The sequence below is a fragment of the Saimiri boliviensis genome, chromosome 6, assembly GCF_048565385.1.
Source record: "Saimiri boliviensis isolate mSaiBol1 chromosome 6, mSaiBol1.pri, whole genome shotgun sequence".
NCBI classification, from domain to species: Eukaryota; Metazoa; Chordata; class Mammalia; order Primates; family Cebidae; genus Saimiri; species Saimiri boliviensis.
Genome location: NC_133454.1, coordinates 121,901,196 through 121,919,326, shown reverse-complemented (window position 1 = coordinate 121,919,326; position 18,131 = coordinate 121,901,196). Strand labels below are relative to the sequence as shown.

General features: G+C 47.0%; 1 protein-coding gene across 2 annotated transcripts in view; it reads left to right on the top strand.

Moving 5' to 3' along the window:
- AHNAK (AHNAK nucleoprotein) overlaps positions 1-10,668 on the top strand; it is a 112,543-nt gene extending 101,875 nt beyond the window's left edge. The window contains exons 6-7 of one of the 2 annotated variants that reach the window (XM_074401597.1): positions 7,760-7,812; positions 10,327-10,668. In XM_074401597.1, the coding sequence (XP_074257698.1) occupies positions 7,760-7,779 (20 nt within the window). In that variant the 3' untranslated portion in view covers positions 7,780-7,812; positions 10,327-10,668. The remainder of the gene's footprint in view (positions 1-7,759; positions 7,813-10,326) is intronic. The other variant, XM_039470553.2, reaches the window with a different exon arrangement.
- The last annotated feature ends 7,463 nt before the right edge of the window (positions 10,669-18,131 follow it).

Below are 18,131 nucleotides of genomic sequence, written 5' to 3'. Positions count from 1 at the left end.
GTAACGGGCGAGGAGCAGAGTCATCTGGTCCCAGCAAAGCTGCTTCCATCAGATCCGTCCTGCCCCTTGGCTAGGCAGCCTGGACTTCCCTTCATCATCTCCAAAATGAGATTAAAGACTGCTTCTCCTTCATGGGAAGGCTCCAGAATTTGGTGAGCTTATACCTGTTTAGGAAAGTGTCTGGCACAGGGTCACCGCCCTTGTCCCATCACATCTGCCCAGAGGAAATTAGGCAACCAACCGACACACCCAGAGTGTCCATGGCGCATGCGGGCTGTGCCCCATGGGAAAGGGGCGTCAGAGGTGACTCTGCCCTCAAGGAATCAGCATCTAGCAGGAGAAAGAAAACCAGCACTGTGGAAAGAAGTAGAGAGCTAGCAAGTCCACTGGGACCCACGCTTCCCCACGGCAAGGACATCCTGGAGGCAGAGCAGCTGCCAGGCGAGTCACGCTGTCAGCCAGCCCTGCCTAATCTCCTGGCAGCCAGAGCAGAGAAAGCAGAATCTGGCATTCGTTGTGCAGTTGTTTCTAATTTCCTTCTGCTTTCGAGATCCTCTTCTAAGGGAGAACAGCGCCTTGAATGATGGGGCGCAGACTTCCTTGGCTGGGCATGCACCCTGCTCAGGCAGAGGTCAGGCACTTGAAGGGCCAGTCGCATTTGATTCCAGCCTCTGAGGAGCTCCTCCCACAGTGGGGTTTGGTGGCTGGTTTGAGTCCCAGCACATAGAACAAATCCCCCTGTCTCACTTATGAATATTATCTTTAAATTTCCCCTATCTGCCAGAGAAGAATAGTCTTTTGTGTTATCACCAGGGTTCTCATGAGGCTGGGTGGGTGGAGGGGGCCATAGAACCCCAGAACTCTCTGTAGGACCCACATCTGGAGCCAAGAGGCCACTCTGTGCCACCACACCCCCGACAGGAGGGGGACGGTGTTGGCCTCTTGAGAGTGCTGCCTGGCAGGTCCCACTCACAGACCCTGCCTGAGAGGACCCTCAGCTGAGGACCCAGGCTGACATTTCTACAGCTGGTGCTTTGTAAGGCTGGCCAGGGGCAGGAGGCCCAGGGCTGAGTCCAAGGAATAGGGTGGGGTTTCCTCATTCCTTGCTGTCTTCATACTTGGCCTTCTATTTGTAGATTTCAGTAATTTATGAACCTTTCTGGGTTCCCCTTTCATCACCAGAAGCAGAGTGAACCCAGGTTGAGAAACCCACATGCATAAATGGCCGAGAGAGGTTAAGGGGCATTTGATGATGACCTTCAAGTCTGTGGGATTCTATCAAGGAAGATGCTCTGGGCGTGGCAGCTGGGAGGGTGGGCGAGGGGCTGCACAGCCCCAAGAGGCCCGAGCAGGGTCAGCTGTCTTCAAGATACGCAAGGCCTGAGCCAGGTCTCCCGGGCTTAGGTCACCCAGGTGCATCCTCACCCCCATGCCATGTTCACTACTATTTGTTTAATATTTTCCTTTTCTTTTTGAAATGGAGTCTCACTCTGTCTCACCCAGGCTGGAGTGCCATGGCACTATCTCTGCTTGCTGCAGCCTCTGCCTCCCAGGTCAAGCTATTCTCCTGTCTCGGCCTCCCAAGTAGCTGGAACTACAGGTGTATGCCACCACACCTGATTAATTCTGTATTTTTAGTAGAGATGTGGTTTCACCATGTTGGCCAGGCTGGTCTCAAACTCCTAACATCAGGTGATCTGCCTGCTTCAGCCTCCCAAAGTGCCAGGTTTACAGGTGTGAGCCACTGCACCTGGCCAAATATTTTTCTTTAAATAGATTTATTTATTTATTTTTGAAATAGGGTCTCACTCTGTCTCCCAGACTGGAGTGCAGTGGCACAATCACAGCTCACCACAGCCTCAACTTCCCAGTCTCAGGTGATCCTATCTCGGACTCCTAAGTAGCTGGGACTACAGGCACACACTACCATGCCTGGTTAATTTTTGTATTTTTCATAGAGATACGGTTTTGCCATGTTGCCCAAGGTGGTCTTGAACTCCTGGGTTCAAGCAATTTGCCTGCTTCAGCCTCCCACAAAGTGATATGGTTACAGGTTTGAGCTACCGCACCCGGCCCTAAAGAGATTTATTTTGAAAACCTTAATCATTTAATTAAAAAGAAACCTTTATGTCACTGGTGTAAATGAAACCCAGCATTTTGCTGACAGACACTGAAATAAGTACAGTGGAACTGTTAAAAGCACGCATTCTGTCCCTCGGATATAATCTTGAGCACCACCCAGTGCTCTGTATAAGGTCCTGGTGTATAAATCTTTCTGTATGATGAGGGCTCCATGCATGCCTGATGGAGATGTTGAGGGTGAGCTTGATGTTGTCAGGGAGTAGGGTGATTTGCACTGACTTGTGACCCCACCAAAGATGCTGGGGAGACCCCCCTGCTGCCTGACCAAGGAAGGGCCTGCTGGCTTCATATCAGCATCTCTAACAGGGGAGGATGACCGTAGCTCTTTCAGAGGGCGAGGTGAGGGAGAACTGAGATCCTGGATGATTGATCTATTTATGCATTTATTTATTTTTGAGGCTGGGCTCAGTGGCTGATGCCTGTAATCCCAACAGTTTGGGAGGCCGAGGTGGGTGGATCACTTGAAGTCAGGAGTTTGAGACCAGCCTGGCCAACATGGTGAAACCCTGCCTCTACTGAAAATACAAAAATTAGCTGGGTGTGGTGGTGTACGCCTGTAATCCCAGTTACTCAGGAGGCTGAGGCAGGAGAATTGCTTGAACTCGGGAGGTGGAGGTTGCAGTGAGCCGAGATAGCACCATTGTCCTCCAGACTGGGTAGCAGAGTGAGCTTCCGTTTCAAATAAAAATAAAATAGAATAAAATATAAAAGAAAATATTTATTTTTGAGACAGGTTCTGACTCTTGTCACTTAGGCTGGAGGGCAGTGGCTCCATCACAGGTCACTGTAACTTCGACCTTCTGGACTCAAGTGATCCTCCGGCCTCAGCCTCTTGAGTAGCTGGGACCACAGTTGCACACAGTACCAAGCTAGGCTAATGTTTAAAATTTTTGTAGAGGCCAGATGTGGCAGCTCACACCTGTAATCCCAGCACTTTGGGAGGCCGAGATGGATGGATCACTTGAGGTCAGGAGTTTGAGATCTGCCTGGCCAACATGATGAAACCTTGTCTCTACTAAAAATAGAAAAATTAGCTGGGTGTGGTGGCACACACTTGTAATCCCAGCTACTCAGGAGGCTGAGGCAGGAGAATTGCTTGAACTTGGGAGGCAGAAGAGGTTGCAGTGAGCTGAGATCACAACACTGCACTCCAGCCTGGGCAGCAGAGTGAAACTCTGTCTCAAAAAAAAAAAAAAAAAAATTATAGAGACAGGTTATCTCTATGTTGCCTAGGCTGGTCTTGAACTTCTGAGCTCAAAAGAGTCACCTGCCTTGGCCTCCCAAAGTGCTGGGATTATAGGCATGAGCCACTGCACCCGGCCACCCTATAATTTTATAAAGTGTTTAGAGATAGTGTCTGGTACGTACTAAGCACTTGGGAGATTTTGGCTGAGGGCCCTTGATTGTCCTGGGGATCTGCCTTTGTGGAGACGGGGCTGGGACAGACACTGCCGGGCTCCCTCTGGCTCTCTGCAGGTCTCCGTTGCTCCCTGACTTCTCCTTTGGGTCAGGTGTGACCAGGTAGCATGAGCCTCGCTTCCCTCATGATTATAGGGTTAAACTAAGATGTGATTATGACATGCGTCATCATGAAATATCCCCACTGCAATTGGTGGCCATCTCTGTCTACTAAAGGCTCAGAAATGGGCTCCCAGGAATGGACCCTGGTGTGCACTGCTGGGGGCTTGTGGGATCTGTGTCTGCCGTTCCCTCTGGCCAGCCACGGGTTGTTTCTGGAATGGGGCTCGTGGGAGGGAGGGAGGAAGGAGCTGTGGGAAGCAATCCCAGGTTCCTTGGTGGGACTGGAAACTCTGCCTCAGGCCCTGGAATTTGGACTTCCTGTTTGGCCTGGCACTTCTTCCCCCACATTTTCGGCTCTGACACATCCTCTCCCTCCCTCTCTCAGCATCGTTTCCTCATCATAAAATGAGGGGGTTGCACTAGATCATATCTAAGGCCCCTGTGAGCTGGAGAAAGCCCTGATTCTACCTCCGGGCCACCCCCTCACTTTTCCCTTGGGCCTCTTGATCGGCAGTGAGTGGATAGGAGGGAAGGAGGAGAGAAATCGCAGTAGCTGTGCGTCAGGCCACACGCAGGACGGCCCTGGGGCGAGGAGCTGTCCAGTCCAAAATGTGAATAGGGCCAAGGTGGAGAAGCCCTGTTTTAGGGAAGGAAAGACAGAAGAGAGGAGAGACTTAAAAGACAAATGCAGTTGAGCACAGTGGCTCACGCCTGTAATCCTAGCATTTTGGGAAGCCGAGGTGGGTGGATCACTTGACGTCAGGAGTTTGAGACCAGCCTGACTAACATGGCAAAACCTTGTCTCTACTAAAAATACAAAAATTAGTTGGGTGTGATGGTGCTTGCCTGTAGTCCCAGCTATTCCGGAGGCTGAGGCAGGAGAATTGCTTGAGTCAGGGGAGACGGAGGTTGCAGTGAGCTGAGATCGCGCCACTGCCCTCTAGCCTTGGCGCCAGAGTGGGACTCTGTCTCAAAACAAAACAAAACAAACAAACCACCAAAAAATACACACGAAAAAATCCCAAATAAACCAAAAAGAAAGACAAACGCACAAATGCCCTACAAATAATCAATGGTTAAACAAATAAAAATGAAAAGGAACATTTAGGGAGAAACAAAATGAGCAGGAAACGGGTTGATGAAGGAGATTGGGAAAATTTGCCAAGATAGGGAAGGATGGGTTTGCAAAGTGATCACAGCTGGGCTGGTTGAGTTTAAGCTGCTGACCTTAGAGTACAAACCAGCACTCACTTTACAGATGTGGAAACCGAGGAAATTGGGAAGGACAGGTGTCCTCCCCTCTCCTTCCTGGTTCAGTTTGGAAGATGCTGCCTCTCTTAAGCACCCCTCCTATGGGATTTCAGCAATGCAGCCAGGTCAGCAGTGGTGCCTGTTGATGCCACACAGCAGCCTCAGGATGGCAGGCTGCATAGTCCAAAGGCCCAGGAAGTCATTATCATATGAGCATTAGCATGTGAGCTGGTCATGATTAGTTTCTCTGTGAGACCTTTGCTCCTCACTGGAATCACAGCAAATCAGTTGTCTCCACTCCAGAGGAAGATGCCACATAAAGCAAGACTAAATAAATGAGCAGAGAACAGAGAATGTCTCCATGGCCTTGGGGATGGGCAAACATTTCTAAAACAGAATGCAAACAGCACTAACCATAAAAGAAAAATCGATGAATTGGACTTTATCAAAATTAAATCCTCTCTTCATCCAAGGGCACCATTAAAAAAATGAAAAGGCAAGCCTCGGACTTGGAGAAGATATATATATCTGCAATACATATATCTGATAAGATATTGGTTTCCAGAATATTTGCAGTACTGCAGATCAATAAGAAAAATAAAAATGACCCCCTCAAAAAAAAATGAGAAAAAGAGGCCCGGTGTGGTGGCTTATGTGTGTAATCCCAGCACTTTGGGAGGCCCAGGTGGGTGGATCACCTGAGGTCAGGAGTTCGAGACCAGCCTGACAAACATGGTGAAACCCTGTCTCTACAAAAAATACAAACATTAGCCAGGTTTGCTGGTGGGTGCCTGCAATCCCAGCTACTCAGGAGGCTGAGGCAGGAGAATCACTTGAACTTGGGAGGCAGAGGTTGCAGTGAGCTGAGATTGCACCATTGCACTCCAGGCTGGGTGACAGAATGAGACTCTGTCTCAGAAAAAAATAAAAAGGAGAAAAAGACTTGACCAGGCACTAACAAAAGAGGCTATCCAGATGGCCAAATACACTGTGAAAAGGTGCTCAACATCATTATTCATCAGAAAATGCAAATTCCCTGGGAGATTAGTTGAACCTGGTGGCACAAGCCTGTAATCCAAGTTATTTGGGAGGCCAAGGTGGGAGGATCACTTAAGCCGAGGACTTTGAGGCTGCAGTGAGCTATGATCATGCCACTGCACTCTGGTCTCGGTGATAGAGTGCAAAATAAATAAATAAATAAAAAAGAGCAACACACACACACACAACACTCCCACAGAAAGATACTATGACACACCCACCATAATGTCTACAATGAAAAGACTGACAATACAAAGTGTGGCTGAGAATATGGAATTTGGAACAACTAGAACTGTTGTGTATTGCAGTGCGGAGTGTGGAAGGGGTACAGCCACTGGGAACATTGTCTGGTAGATTCTATTAAAGCTATAGGTATGCATACTCTACAGCCCAGTAATTCTATTCCTAGGTATATAAACCTAAGGGATTTGGGCTGGGTGTGGTGGTTCACACCTGTAATTCCAGCACTGTGAGAGGCTGAGGCAGGTGGATAACCTGAGGTCAGGTGTTCAAGACCAGCCTGACCAATATGGCAAAACCCTGTCTCTACTCAAATACAAAAAATATTAGCTGGGTATGGTGGCAAGCTCCTGTAATCTCAGCTACTTGGAAAGTGGAGGCAGGAGAATCACTTGAACCTGGGAGGCAGATGTTGCCATGAGCCGAGATCGAGCCATTGCACTCCAGCCTGGGTGACAGAGCAAGACTCTGTCTCAAAACAAACAAAACAAAGCAACAAACAAACAAACAAACAAAAAACCCTAAGGGATTTGAGTGCCTATGCTGACAATAATGTATGTACAAGAATTTTCAAAGGAGTTTCTCCAAACCTGAAACACCTCAAATTCCCATCGACAGAACACTGGAGAAATAAATTGCTGGGCTATTCATATAAGAATATGACTATGTCTGGTACTATGCAGGCCGGGCACAGTGGCTCATGCCTGTAATCCCAGCCCTTTGGGAGGCGGAAGCAGGCGGATCACGAGGTCAGGAGATCGAGACCATCCTAGCCAACATGGTGAAACCCCGTCTCCACTAAAAATACAAAAATTAGCCTGGTGTGGTGGCACACACCTGTAGTCCCGGCTACTTGGGAGGCTGAGGTAGGAGAATCACTTGAACCTGGGAGGTGGAGATCGCAGTGAGCCGAAATCATGCCACTGAACTCCAGCCTGGTGGCAGAGTGAGACTCCATCTAAAAAAAAAAAAAAAATTACTAGGCGATGGTGAAAAGATTACAGGCTCTGATTCCATTAATATAAAGTTCAGCTGGGTGCGGTGGCTCACACCTGTAATCCTAGCACTTTGGGAGGCCGAGGTGGGTGGATCACCTGAGGTCAGAAGTTCAAGACCAGCCTGGCCATCATGGTGAAACCCTATCTTTAAGAAAAAAAAAAAAAAAAAGCAAAAGTAAAGTTCAAAAAGAGGCAAAGTTGATCTATGATGAGTCAAATCATGGTTCTGCCAGGTGGGGATATGGATTGGGAGGATGCATGAGGGAACGTTTTGCAGTGATGGAAATATTCCCTATGTGGTCCGGGGTGGTGGCTATAGAAATGCCTATATATGCAAATAATTGTCAAGGTTTCTATTTAAGATGAGTGTACTTTATGTACTCTGATGAATGTATGTTTGCACTTCTATTTTTTAAAAATGAAGAGAAATGCAGATTTTCATGTCCAAGAGAAGTAATAACAATAATAATTTACGGAGCACCCAATATACACCCAGCTGCTTTATAGAGATTAATTTGCCTTAATCCATCTAAACCACTTGTCAAAAAGGTATCATTTTCTTGTTGCAGAGGAGGAAACTGAGGCTTAGAGAGGGAAATAGCTTGTCTGAGTATCACAGCTGGTAAGTGTCGGAGTCAGGACTTGAACACCGTATTCTGCGCGGTTGCCACTTGGCTTGGGATCTGGAGCGTGAGTCTTGGTGCAGCATCAAAGCTCTCTGCGGTGCCTGCTACTCCCCCAGGGCATCAGCTGTTGTCCACACCATTCTTTAAAGAGAACTTCATTGTGTAAGCCCCACGTTCCCCTACCTTCTTCCAAACAAAAACATGGACTGGGAAACCCAGCCCCTTTATGAACCCTTTCCATGAATTTGTTCCAATCAGGAAAAGAGCCTGCAGCTTCCTCCCCACCCTGTTCGTCCTAACTGTTCTGTGCTGTGAATTCTCTGAGAATGAAAGGGGATGGGCTAGAGCTGTCAATATTGTGAGCCAGGCTTGAGCTCCAGCTCTGATCCTTTTAAACAATGAGGCTCTTGGGTAATTATTTAACTTCTCAGAGCCTTTGTTTCCTGGTCTGTGAAAAGTGACAGTGGTAGTTCCCTCCAGTCTCACAGTGAGAGTTAAGTGCACTCATACGTAAGAAGTGCCCAGCTCAGCGACTGGTTCATAGCACGTGTGCAATAAAGGGTAGCATAGAACCGTCAAAGCTGGCTGGGTGCAGCCAGCCTGTAATCCCAGCACTTTGGGAGGCTGAGACAGGAGGATTGCTTGAGTATAGGAGCTCAAGACCAGCCTGAGCAACATAGTAAGACCCCATCTCTTAAAAAGATAAATACATAAATAAAGCTTTCACTTTCTTGGTGCCTGTTTCCTGCTGAGCCTCTTTAAGAGGCTGGGCGTCGTGGCTCACTCCTATAATCCCAGCACTTTGGAAGGCCGAGGAGGGTGGATCATGAGGTCAAGAGATCGAGACCATCCTGGTCAACATGGTGAAACCTGTCTCTACTAAAAATACAAAAATTAGCTGGACATGGTGGCATGTGCCTGTAGTCCCAGCCAGTCAGGAGGCTGAGGCAGGAGAATTGCCTGAACCCAGGAGGTGGAGGTTGCGGTGAGCCGAGATCGCGTCATTGCACTCTAGCCTGGGTAACAAGAGTGAAACTCCGTCTCAAAACAAAACAAAACAAAACAAAACAAAAAAAAAAAAAAAAAAAAAAAAAGAGGCTTAACACCTTTCCCCTCTAAATAATTCAACACACATTTGGAAAAACGAAGTTGATAGTGAGTGGTTTCTTCCCAAAGTGTAATGTATAGTGAATAAACAGGTCAGAATTTCAGCACTTCAGCAAGGAAAGGGGGGCATTTTGAACTAGGGTGGTCAGATTAGGAGGGTATGATTTGGGTGAGTCTTCAAAAATGGATAGGATGAAGAGACAGGACCAGGAAGGTCATTCTCAATTAGGGGGAGGGTGGGAGGTAGCTCCTGGGAGCCAAGCTGAAGTTTGGGAAGGGTGAGCAGGTGATTTTGGCTGGTGCTTGAGACTTGTGTAGGGACTAATGGAAGATAAAGCAGAAAAGGAGGCCTGGTTCCAGGTGAGATCCCATTAAGAAAGCTGGATTTTTTTTTTTTTTTTGAGACAGAGTCTTGCTCTGTTGCCCAGGATGGAGTGCAGTGGCGGAATCGTGCATCACTGTGCAAACTTTGCCTCCTGGGTTCAAGTGATTCTCCCTCCTCAGCCCCGTGGGTAGCTGGGATTACAGACATGTGCCACCATGCCCGGCTAATTTTTGTATTTTTTTTGGTAGAGGCAGGGTTTCACCATGTTGGCTAGCCTACTCTTGAACTCCTGACCTTAGGTCATCTGCCTGCCTTGGCCTCCCACACTGCTGGGACTACAGGTGTGAGCCATTGTGCCCTGCCCAAAAGCTAGATTTGTTTCAGTCGGAAAAAGGAGCTGCTGAGTTTTCTTGAGCACAGGAGGTATAAGATGAAGCCAGGGCATGCAGGCCCACGTGGGAGGTGAGAGAGGCCAAGCCAGGAGGCCCCTGAGAGGACAACGGGGATGAGTTGGGTGTGACTCAGGGAGGAGCACTGGGCTGGGACAGAGGCATAGGCAGGCTCTGGGAGCCGGGGAGGGAAGGTGAAGGGCTATGAAGTGTCAAAGCCAATTCATGCTCAGGTTCATGAAGGAGAAAGAGGAAAGGGAAGAGAGAAAGTCAGCTGGGCCGTGATAATGAAAGGATGTCTTAACGGCTGAGGCTAGAGGCGGCAGGTGTTTTCGTGGTTCCTACCTTCCTCTGTTGTTTGAATGTTCGGGAACACACTGTCCTCTTCTGGTCTCAGGTTTGTATGGGGGGCAGCAAAAGGACAGACACAGGCTTTCTGCAAGCGTCCTTTCCACGCCTGCCGCGTAGAGACCACACAGAGGGAGGCATGGCACGACCGAAAGACACCCAACAGCAGGACCGTTTAAATCGATCCCTTCCACAGGCCAGCATGTGTTTAGATGCCCGAGCAGGGAGTGCGGGACCTTCTTTCAGTTTGTGCAAAGTTAACGAACCGTCTTCGGATTTTACAGTGAGATGCAAACAGTGTTTTGAATTAAAATCTCTGGTTTTTCCCCTCCCCCTCGCAGGGCTGTAGCAGTGGCCAAGAAGAAAATCACCCCCTTAAGGTTGTTTTTGTGACCGTTCTTTGGAGCATTGTTCTAAAAATGGGAAATGACATCTCGCTGTGCCAAGGGAAACAAGCACCTGCAGTTGAAGGAATACCTTCCACGAGGCGGCTTGCGGAGCCTGCGCGGTGACAGCTGCGGCCGCGCCGGGCCAGGGCTGCGCAGAAGCTCTGCTTGGTGCATTTCTTTACCTGCCAGGGGACAGAGGGTGGGCTTAGGTTTGGGACTAGAGGGGCTTTGGCAACTACGGGGCTCAGGTGATTATCCTTCGCTCATTCATCCAATAAACATTTATCAAGCATCTATTCTTGTGTCAGCCTCCGGTTTTCTCTGTTCCCTTCCCGGGCGTTGTGAAAATCCCTGGGAGGGGTGATCACAGGCAGCAGCTTGCTGTCACTATTTTTTTTTTTTTTTTTTTTTCCAGTTTTCAGAGTCAGCGCATGGCTGCTGCCTCCACATGACTGAGAACCTGCGCGTTTTCTCTCCTTCCTCTCTTATTTCTCCCTCTTTCTTACATCCCTTGCTCCCCCTTCCCTTTCTCTTTCCTCTTTATTTATCTAAAAAAGGAGAATTTTGTTTGTTTGTTTGTTTTTTGAGACAGTGTTTCACTCTGTCGCCCAGTCTGGAGTACAGTGATGTGATCTCAGTTCACTGCAACCTCCACTGCCCAGGTTCAAGTGATTCTCGTGCCTCAGCCTCAATAGTTGGGATTACTGGCGACTGCCACCACACCCGGCTATTTTTTGTATCTTTTTTTTTTTTTTTTTTTTTTTTTAAGAACAGACAGGGTTTCACCATGTTGGCCAGGCTGGTCTAGAACGTCTGACCTCAAGTGATCTGCCCACTTTGGCCTCCCAAAGTGCTGGCATTACAGGTGGGAGCCAGCATGCCTGGCCAAGAAATGTAATTTTTTTATTATTTATTTATTTATATTTTTTAGGCAGAGTTTTGCTCTTGTTGCCCAGGCTGGAGTGCAGTGGCATGATCTCAGCTTGTTGAAACCTCCGCCTTCCAGGTTCAAGTGATTCTCCTGCCTCAGTAACCTGAGTAGCTGGGATTACAGGTGTGTACCACCACACCCAGCTAATTTTGTATTTTTAGTAAAGACGGGGTTTCACCATGTTGGTCTGGCTGGTCTTGAACTCCTGATCTCGTGATCTGCCCGTCTTGGTCTCCCGAAGTGCTGAGATTACAGGCATGAACTACAGTCCCCGGCCAGGAAATGTAATTTTTAACATGTCAGTTGATACATTTCTTCAGGCACATGCCCTTCCCTCCCTCTCTTCTCTCCCTCCCTCCCTTCCTTCCTTCCTCTCTTTCTTTCTTTCCTTCTTTCTTTCTTCTCTTTCTTTCTCGCTCTCTCTTTCCCTCTTTGTTTGTTTGCTTGTTTCTTTCTTTCTTTTCTTTCTTTCATATGGAGTCTATTGCCCAGGTTACAGTGCAATGGCACAGCCTTGGCTCACTGCAACCTCAGCCTCCCATGCTCAAGTGATTCTCCTGCTTCAGCCTCCCGAGTAACTGGGATTACAGGTACCCGCCACTGTGCCTGACTAATTTTTGTATTTGGGTTAGAGACAGAATTTCACCATGTTGGCCAGGCTGTTCTCCAACTCCTGACCTCAGGTGATCCATCTGCCTCTGCCTCCCAAAGTGCTGGGATTACAAGCATGAGTCACTGTGCCTGGCCACCTTTCTTTAGGCACATGCCTTTTCAAAGTTTCCTGTCACTGGGGGTCAGTTTGAAATTCTTATTCTGTGGTGGTAGAAGTTAAAGGAAAATTTTAGATTATCTGGTTAATATTTAACTTTTATCAGCATTGATATTGCAAAATAATCAGGTCTTGAAATTTGTCAAGTGTGAAATGAATACCATTCAGTTGGATTTGTGGTTTAAGAAGAATCCAGTTTCATAAACTAATCTCATCTTTTTTTTTTTTTTTAAAGCCTACAGCACCCAGTATTTCCAAGTTGTCTCCCATCCAAGTGGTAACCAGGCCCGACCCTGCTTAGTTTCTGAGATCAGACGAGATTGGGCATGTTCAGGGTAGTATGGTCGTAGACTTTTTTTCTTTTTTTTTTTTTTTGAGACAGAGTTTCTCTTTTGTTGCCCAGGCTGGAGTGCAATGGCGTGATCTTGGCTGACTGCAACCTCTGCCTCCCAGGTTCAAGTGATTCTCCTGCCTCAGCCTCCCAAGTAGCTGGGATTACAGACACCTGCCACCATGCCTGGCTAATTTTTTTGTGTTTCTAGTAGAGACGGGGTTTCACTATGTTGGCTAGGTTGGTGTGGAACTCCTGACCTCAGTTGATCCACCTGCCTCAGCCTTCCAAAGTTCTGGGATTACAGGTGTGAGCCACCATGCCTGGCCAAATAATATCATCTTTATCTAGAAACAAAAAAGCAAGGAAGAATGGAATACAATGAATTTCAAACTATTTTTGCATTTTGGTTAGAACTTCCTGCCCACAGAGTATATGAATTCCTCAAATGGGTCAGCCAGAGAGTAATGGGACATCTTTTTGGGGGTCCAGAGTTATGTCTTAGATACCACTGGATTATTGATGTGGTCCTCCTGGAAGCAGAGAGATGAAATAAAAGGTCTGAAGTCCTGTAATGCACTTAATTTACTGTCTTGGCTTCCACCTGGTTTCAGTCTTTCCACTAGAGGCTCAAAAGTGGAATCCTGCTGCCATGATCAGGTGCTTGATGCAGATGCACATTCGAATGATTTATTTTCCTTTTGCTTACTTGGATTTTCTAATTTTTCTACAATTAATGGCAAGATAACTAAAATGTGAATTATGCCTTCATAGGACTCACATTCTAGAGAAGGCAACAGGGGCTAGGCACCGTGGCTTATGCCTGTAGTCCCAGTACTTTGGGAGGCCAAGACGGGCAGATCACAAGGTCAGAAGTTTGAGACCAGCCTGCGTAACATGGTAAAACCCTGTCTCTGCTAAAAATACAAAAAATTAGCCGGGTGTGGTTGGTGGTGCGTGCCTGTAATCCCAGCTATTGGGAGGCTGAGGCAGGGGAATCACTTGAACCTGGGAGGCGAAGGTTACAGTGAGTTGAGATCACACCATTGTACTTTATCAGACAGGAACCAGGAACCAGGAACAGGGAAGGATTTTAAGCAAAAGCATGAAATTCCTGTTTGATTTTTGGCAATCATGGGAAGGAAGTAGGGCTAAAATCTTATAGACTATTTAGGAGGCAGATTAATGACCCCCCAAGGATGTCCACGTCCTAATCCCCAGACCTTTCGAATGTGTTAGGTTACCTGGCAAGAGAGAATTAGGGTTGTGTGTGGATGAAGGTTGATAAAGAGCTGACCTTGAGATGGGATTATCTCAATTGTTTTGGATTATCTGATGGGCCCGATGTAAACACAAAGATCCTTGTGAATAGAAGAGGGAGGCAGAAGAGGAGATCAGAGTTGGAGAGAGACTTGCAGAGGCTGCCCTGCTGACTTTGAAGATGGGGAAGGGACCATGAGCCAAGGAATGCAGGTGGCCTTTAGAAAACGGAAAATACAAGGAGACAGATTATCCCCTGGAGACTCCAGAAATAATGCATCCTGATTTTTAGTCCAGTGAGATGCATGTCAGACGTCTGGCCGCCAGAACAATAATATAATAAATTTGCGTGTTTTAAAGTTATTAAGTTTATGGTAAGTTGTTACAGCAGCCATGGAAACTAATGTAGAGGCTGTTTGCAATGATCCAGGTCACAGGTAGTGAAGGCCTGGAATTGGCAATAGGGTCAAGAGAAGGGGATAAGGGACTATAGGTATGTACCACCACGCCTGGCTAATTTTGTATTTTTAGTAGAGAAGGGGTTTCACCATGTTGGCCAGGCTAGTCCCGAACTCCTGATCTCAGGTGATCCGCCTGCCTTGGCCTCCACAGTGCTGGGATTACAGGCTTGAGCCACCGCGCCCGGCCCTAAGAGGAAATTCTACAGGAAGTCCTGTAGTTTCTGCTTCGTAGTTATACAGGGTGGCTGTGAAACTGCCTTCACAAAAATTACAACTGAGGAAATTATGACAGTGAAAGAGATCAGACCTAATGGACTCCATCTTGCTTCTAACCTTTAAGCTGTCCTTGTTCATTCCTGGGTGCAGGCCTGAACAAACTTTGGGAAGGAATTCGGTTCATGGTTTGGCTCTGAAACAAAATTGATCATAGCCCTTTCCCCAAAAGACCCTCTTCTTGCTTGTGAACGGGTCTGCCTTTGCAGGACTGACAAATTAGCTACAAGGTTGGAAATTTAGTTTAGGCATCATGAAGCCTCTGGCTCCAAGCGTCTGAACTTCTCCAGATTGCTCCTGGGGATAACATCGCTGTTGTAAAACCTAAGATCAGTGCTTGAGATATTTTATAGACCCGGCACTGGATGGATCAGCTAAAACTATCCAGACTGGTAATTTGGCCTAACCATTTCTACCATCCTATCCAGGAACAGAAGACAGCCAGAAAAACTCACTTCGACCCCGTGTGATTCCATCTCCAACCTGATCAATCAGCACTCTCTACTTCCCAAGCCCCTACTCGCCAATTCGGTAACAAGAGCGACACTCTGTCTCAAAAAACAAAACAAAACAAAACAAAACAAAACAAAACAAAACAAAACAAAACAAAACAAAACAAAACAAAACAAAACAAAACAAAAAAACAAAAAACTCCTGCCGGGCGCAGTGGCCTGTGCCTGTAGTCCCAGCTACTAGGGAGGCTGAGGCTGGAGGATCTCTTGAGCCCAGGAGTTCTGGGCTGCAGTGTGCTATGCAGATTGGGTGTCCTCGGCATCAATATGGTGATCTCCCGGGAGCAGAGGACCACCAGGTTGCCTAAGGAGGGGTGAACCAGCCCAGGTCAGAAACGGAGCAGGTCAAAACTCCTGGGCTGATCAGCAGTGGGATTGCACCTGTGAATAGCCACTGCACTCCAGCCTGGGCAACATAGCAAGACCACATCTCTAAAAAAAAAAAAAAAGAAGGAAAAACTCCAGTCCCTGAATGCTTAGGGAGACTGATTTGAGTAATAATAAAACTCCAGTCTCCCACACAGCTGGCTCTGTGTGAATTACTCCTTCTCCATTGCAATGCTCCTGTCTTGATAAATTGGCTCTGTCTAGGCAGGGGGCAAGGTGAACCCTCTGGGCAGTTACAGCTATGGGCATATAACTGCAGGTATTTTAGGAGTTAACTAGACTCTTGTGATAAGCTGGGAATCCATTCACTTGATGGGGGAACAAATCTGAGTTTCAAACCCCCGGTTTATTAATTCCCAAGCTGGCAATCAATTCCCATGCTAGTTTAGCTGAATCTGAATCTATTTTCAGATTTTTTTTTTTTTTTTTTTTTTTTTTGAGATGGAGTTTCACTCTTGTTGCCCAGGCTGGAGTGCAATGGTGTGATCTCAGCTCACCGCAACCTCTGACTCCTGGATTCAAGCGATTCTTTTGCCTCAACCTCTGGAGTAGCTGAGATTATAGGCATGTGCCACCACGCCCGGCTAATTTTGTATTTTCTCCATGTTGGTCAGGCTGGTCTCGAACTCCTGACATCAGGTGATCAGCCTGCCTCGGCCACCCAAAGTGCTGGGATTACAGGCATGAGGGACCACACCCGGCCTATTTTCAGATTTTTTTTTTTTTTTTTTTTGCATGTACTGTAGTTTTATAATTTTAGTTTGCTCATGGAAATTCATTGGGTGGCTAACTACTGATGATTCATCCTCATATTATCCCCATGTGCCTGTTGGTGTATTCTGAAAGTGCTTGGGAGGAACAGTCCCTAATTACACGTTTCCAAATGCATTGTTTATGTGGCCCCATCATCATCAATAAAGGTTCTCTTTATCATCTATCTGAAGCCATTTGGTGTGGCAGTCTCCCCTATGATGATGACTGCCCACAAATCCCTTGGCATTTGAAAACAGCAGGCCTTGCATCAGCTGCAAACTAGACATAATTTTATCCATATCATCGTGATAAAGCTGATGGAGGCTGCTTTTGCTTCTTCTTCCTGACTCATGAGTCATTTATAGATATTTCTGTCCAGCTCACCTCGTCTATCTCACATGTACAGCTATAGCTTTCCTGCTGATTGATTAGTCCGGGCACATTGACACAGCCCCTGGATTTTGCAACGTGTTAGCAGCATTTGATAATTACCATTCTGCATTAGCTTTCCTCCAGGTAAGTTTCCTTTGGTTGCAGGTTTCAGGAGTAACAAATACTTTCAAAAAAGTTTTTCACTCAGATTTAGTTTTTTTGACAATGTGATCAAGAAATGTGGTCTTTTCTTCCCTTGGGTTCCTCAACGGTATGAATGCTAAAACTACTATACATTTGTATTTGTAATTTTTTTTTCTTTTTTTGGCTTTGATGACTTTTTTTTTTTTAGACATGATATTGCTGTGTCACCCAGGCTGGAGAGCTGTGGTGAGATCTCAGCTCACTGCAATCTCTGCCTCCTGGGTTCAAGCAATCCTCCTACCTCAGCCTCCTGAGTAGCTGGGACTACTTTTGTAGAGGCACTATATTGTCCAGCTTGGTCTCAAACTCCTGGACTTAGACCATCTGCCCACCTTGGACTCCTCAAATGCTGGGATTACAGGCATGAGCCACTGTGCCCAGCCTTGATGAGTTTTCAGTTTTTTCTTCACACAGCTTAATGCCTCCCAAAGGCAGGATACATATAGTCATACATCGGCCTCCCTGGGTTTACAGCTTAGCATATTCACAGTGAAAATGACTGACTGTATAATTATATATATATTTATGTAATACAAGGGGCCATACTTTTTCTTTCTCTTCCTCCTCCTCCTTCTTCAAATGTAAAAAGCATTCTTAGCTTGAGGTTTGTTTAAAAACAGGCCACAGGCCGGGCGCAGTGGCCCATGCCTGTAATCTCAGCATTTTGGGAGGCCTAGGCGGGTGGATCACCTGAGGTCAGGAGTTCGAGACCAGCCTGGCCAACATGGTGGAACCCTCATCTCTACTAAAAATACAAAAAAATTAGCCTGGCGTAGGGGCGTGTTTCTGAGGTTCCTTGGCACTTGGGATGCTGAGGCAGGAGAATTGCTTGAACCTGGGAGGTGGAGTTTGCAGTGAGCTAAAATTACACCCTGCACTCCAGCCTGGGCCACAGAGTGAGATTCCATCTCAATAAATAAATAAATAAATAAATAGGCCACAGCCTGAGCTTGGCCCACTGGCCATATAGTCTGCAGACCCAGTGCTATGAGCGTGAGCAACTACACGCAGGCAGCAAAGAACCCGGTGATCGGTGCCTTCATTTCTCAAATTTCCTTCGGTTTTCTGTCAGCATGCATCACACAGATACGTGCTCTTCCTGTGGCTGCAATCAGTTTATCTTTGCATTCTGCTGTTTGAAAATTTAACACCCATTTCTGTGGGCTGACATTGCTCACATTCTTGTGAATCATCCACAGTGATTCCTGCAGTGTCATCCCAGCCCCCAACCCTGCTGCACCCTAATTGTGCCTCCTATTCTCAGACACCTGCCTTGTATTGACTCTGGGTAAATATTTCCCTTGGCTGTGAATAGGCAATTAAAATTCTGAACCTTTTATGACTCTGGATCCTTATCCCATAGAACAATACTCATCCAGGCAGATAACCCACCGGAGGGAAAGGTATGTGCTTTAGGCTGACCTGGTGAGGGAGAATGTGATTCCTCAGCTGGGAGGGAGTCAGGGAGGAGAGGGAGCCAGGCCGCCCCCTCAAGGAATCTCTT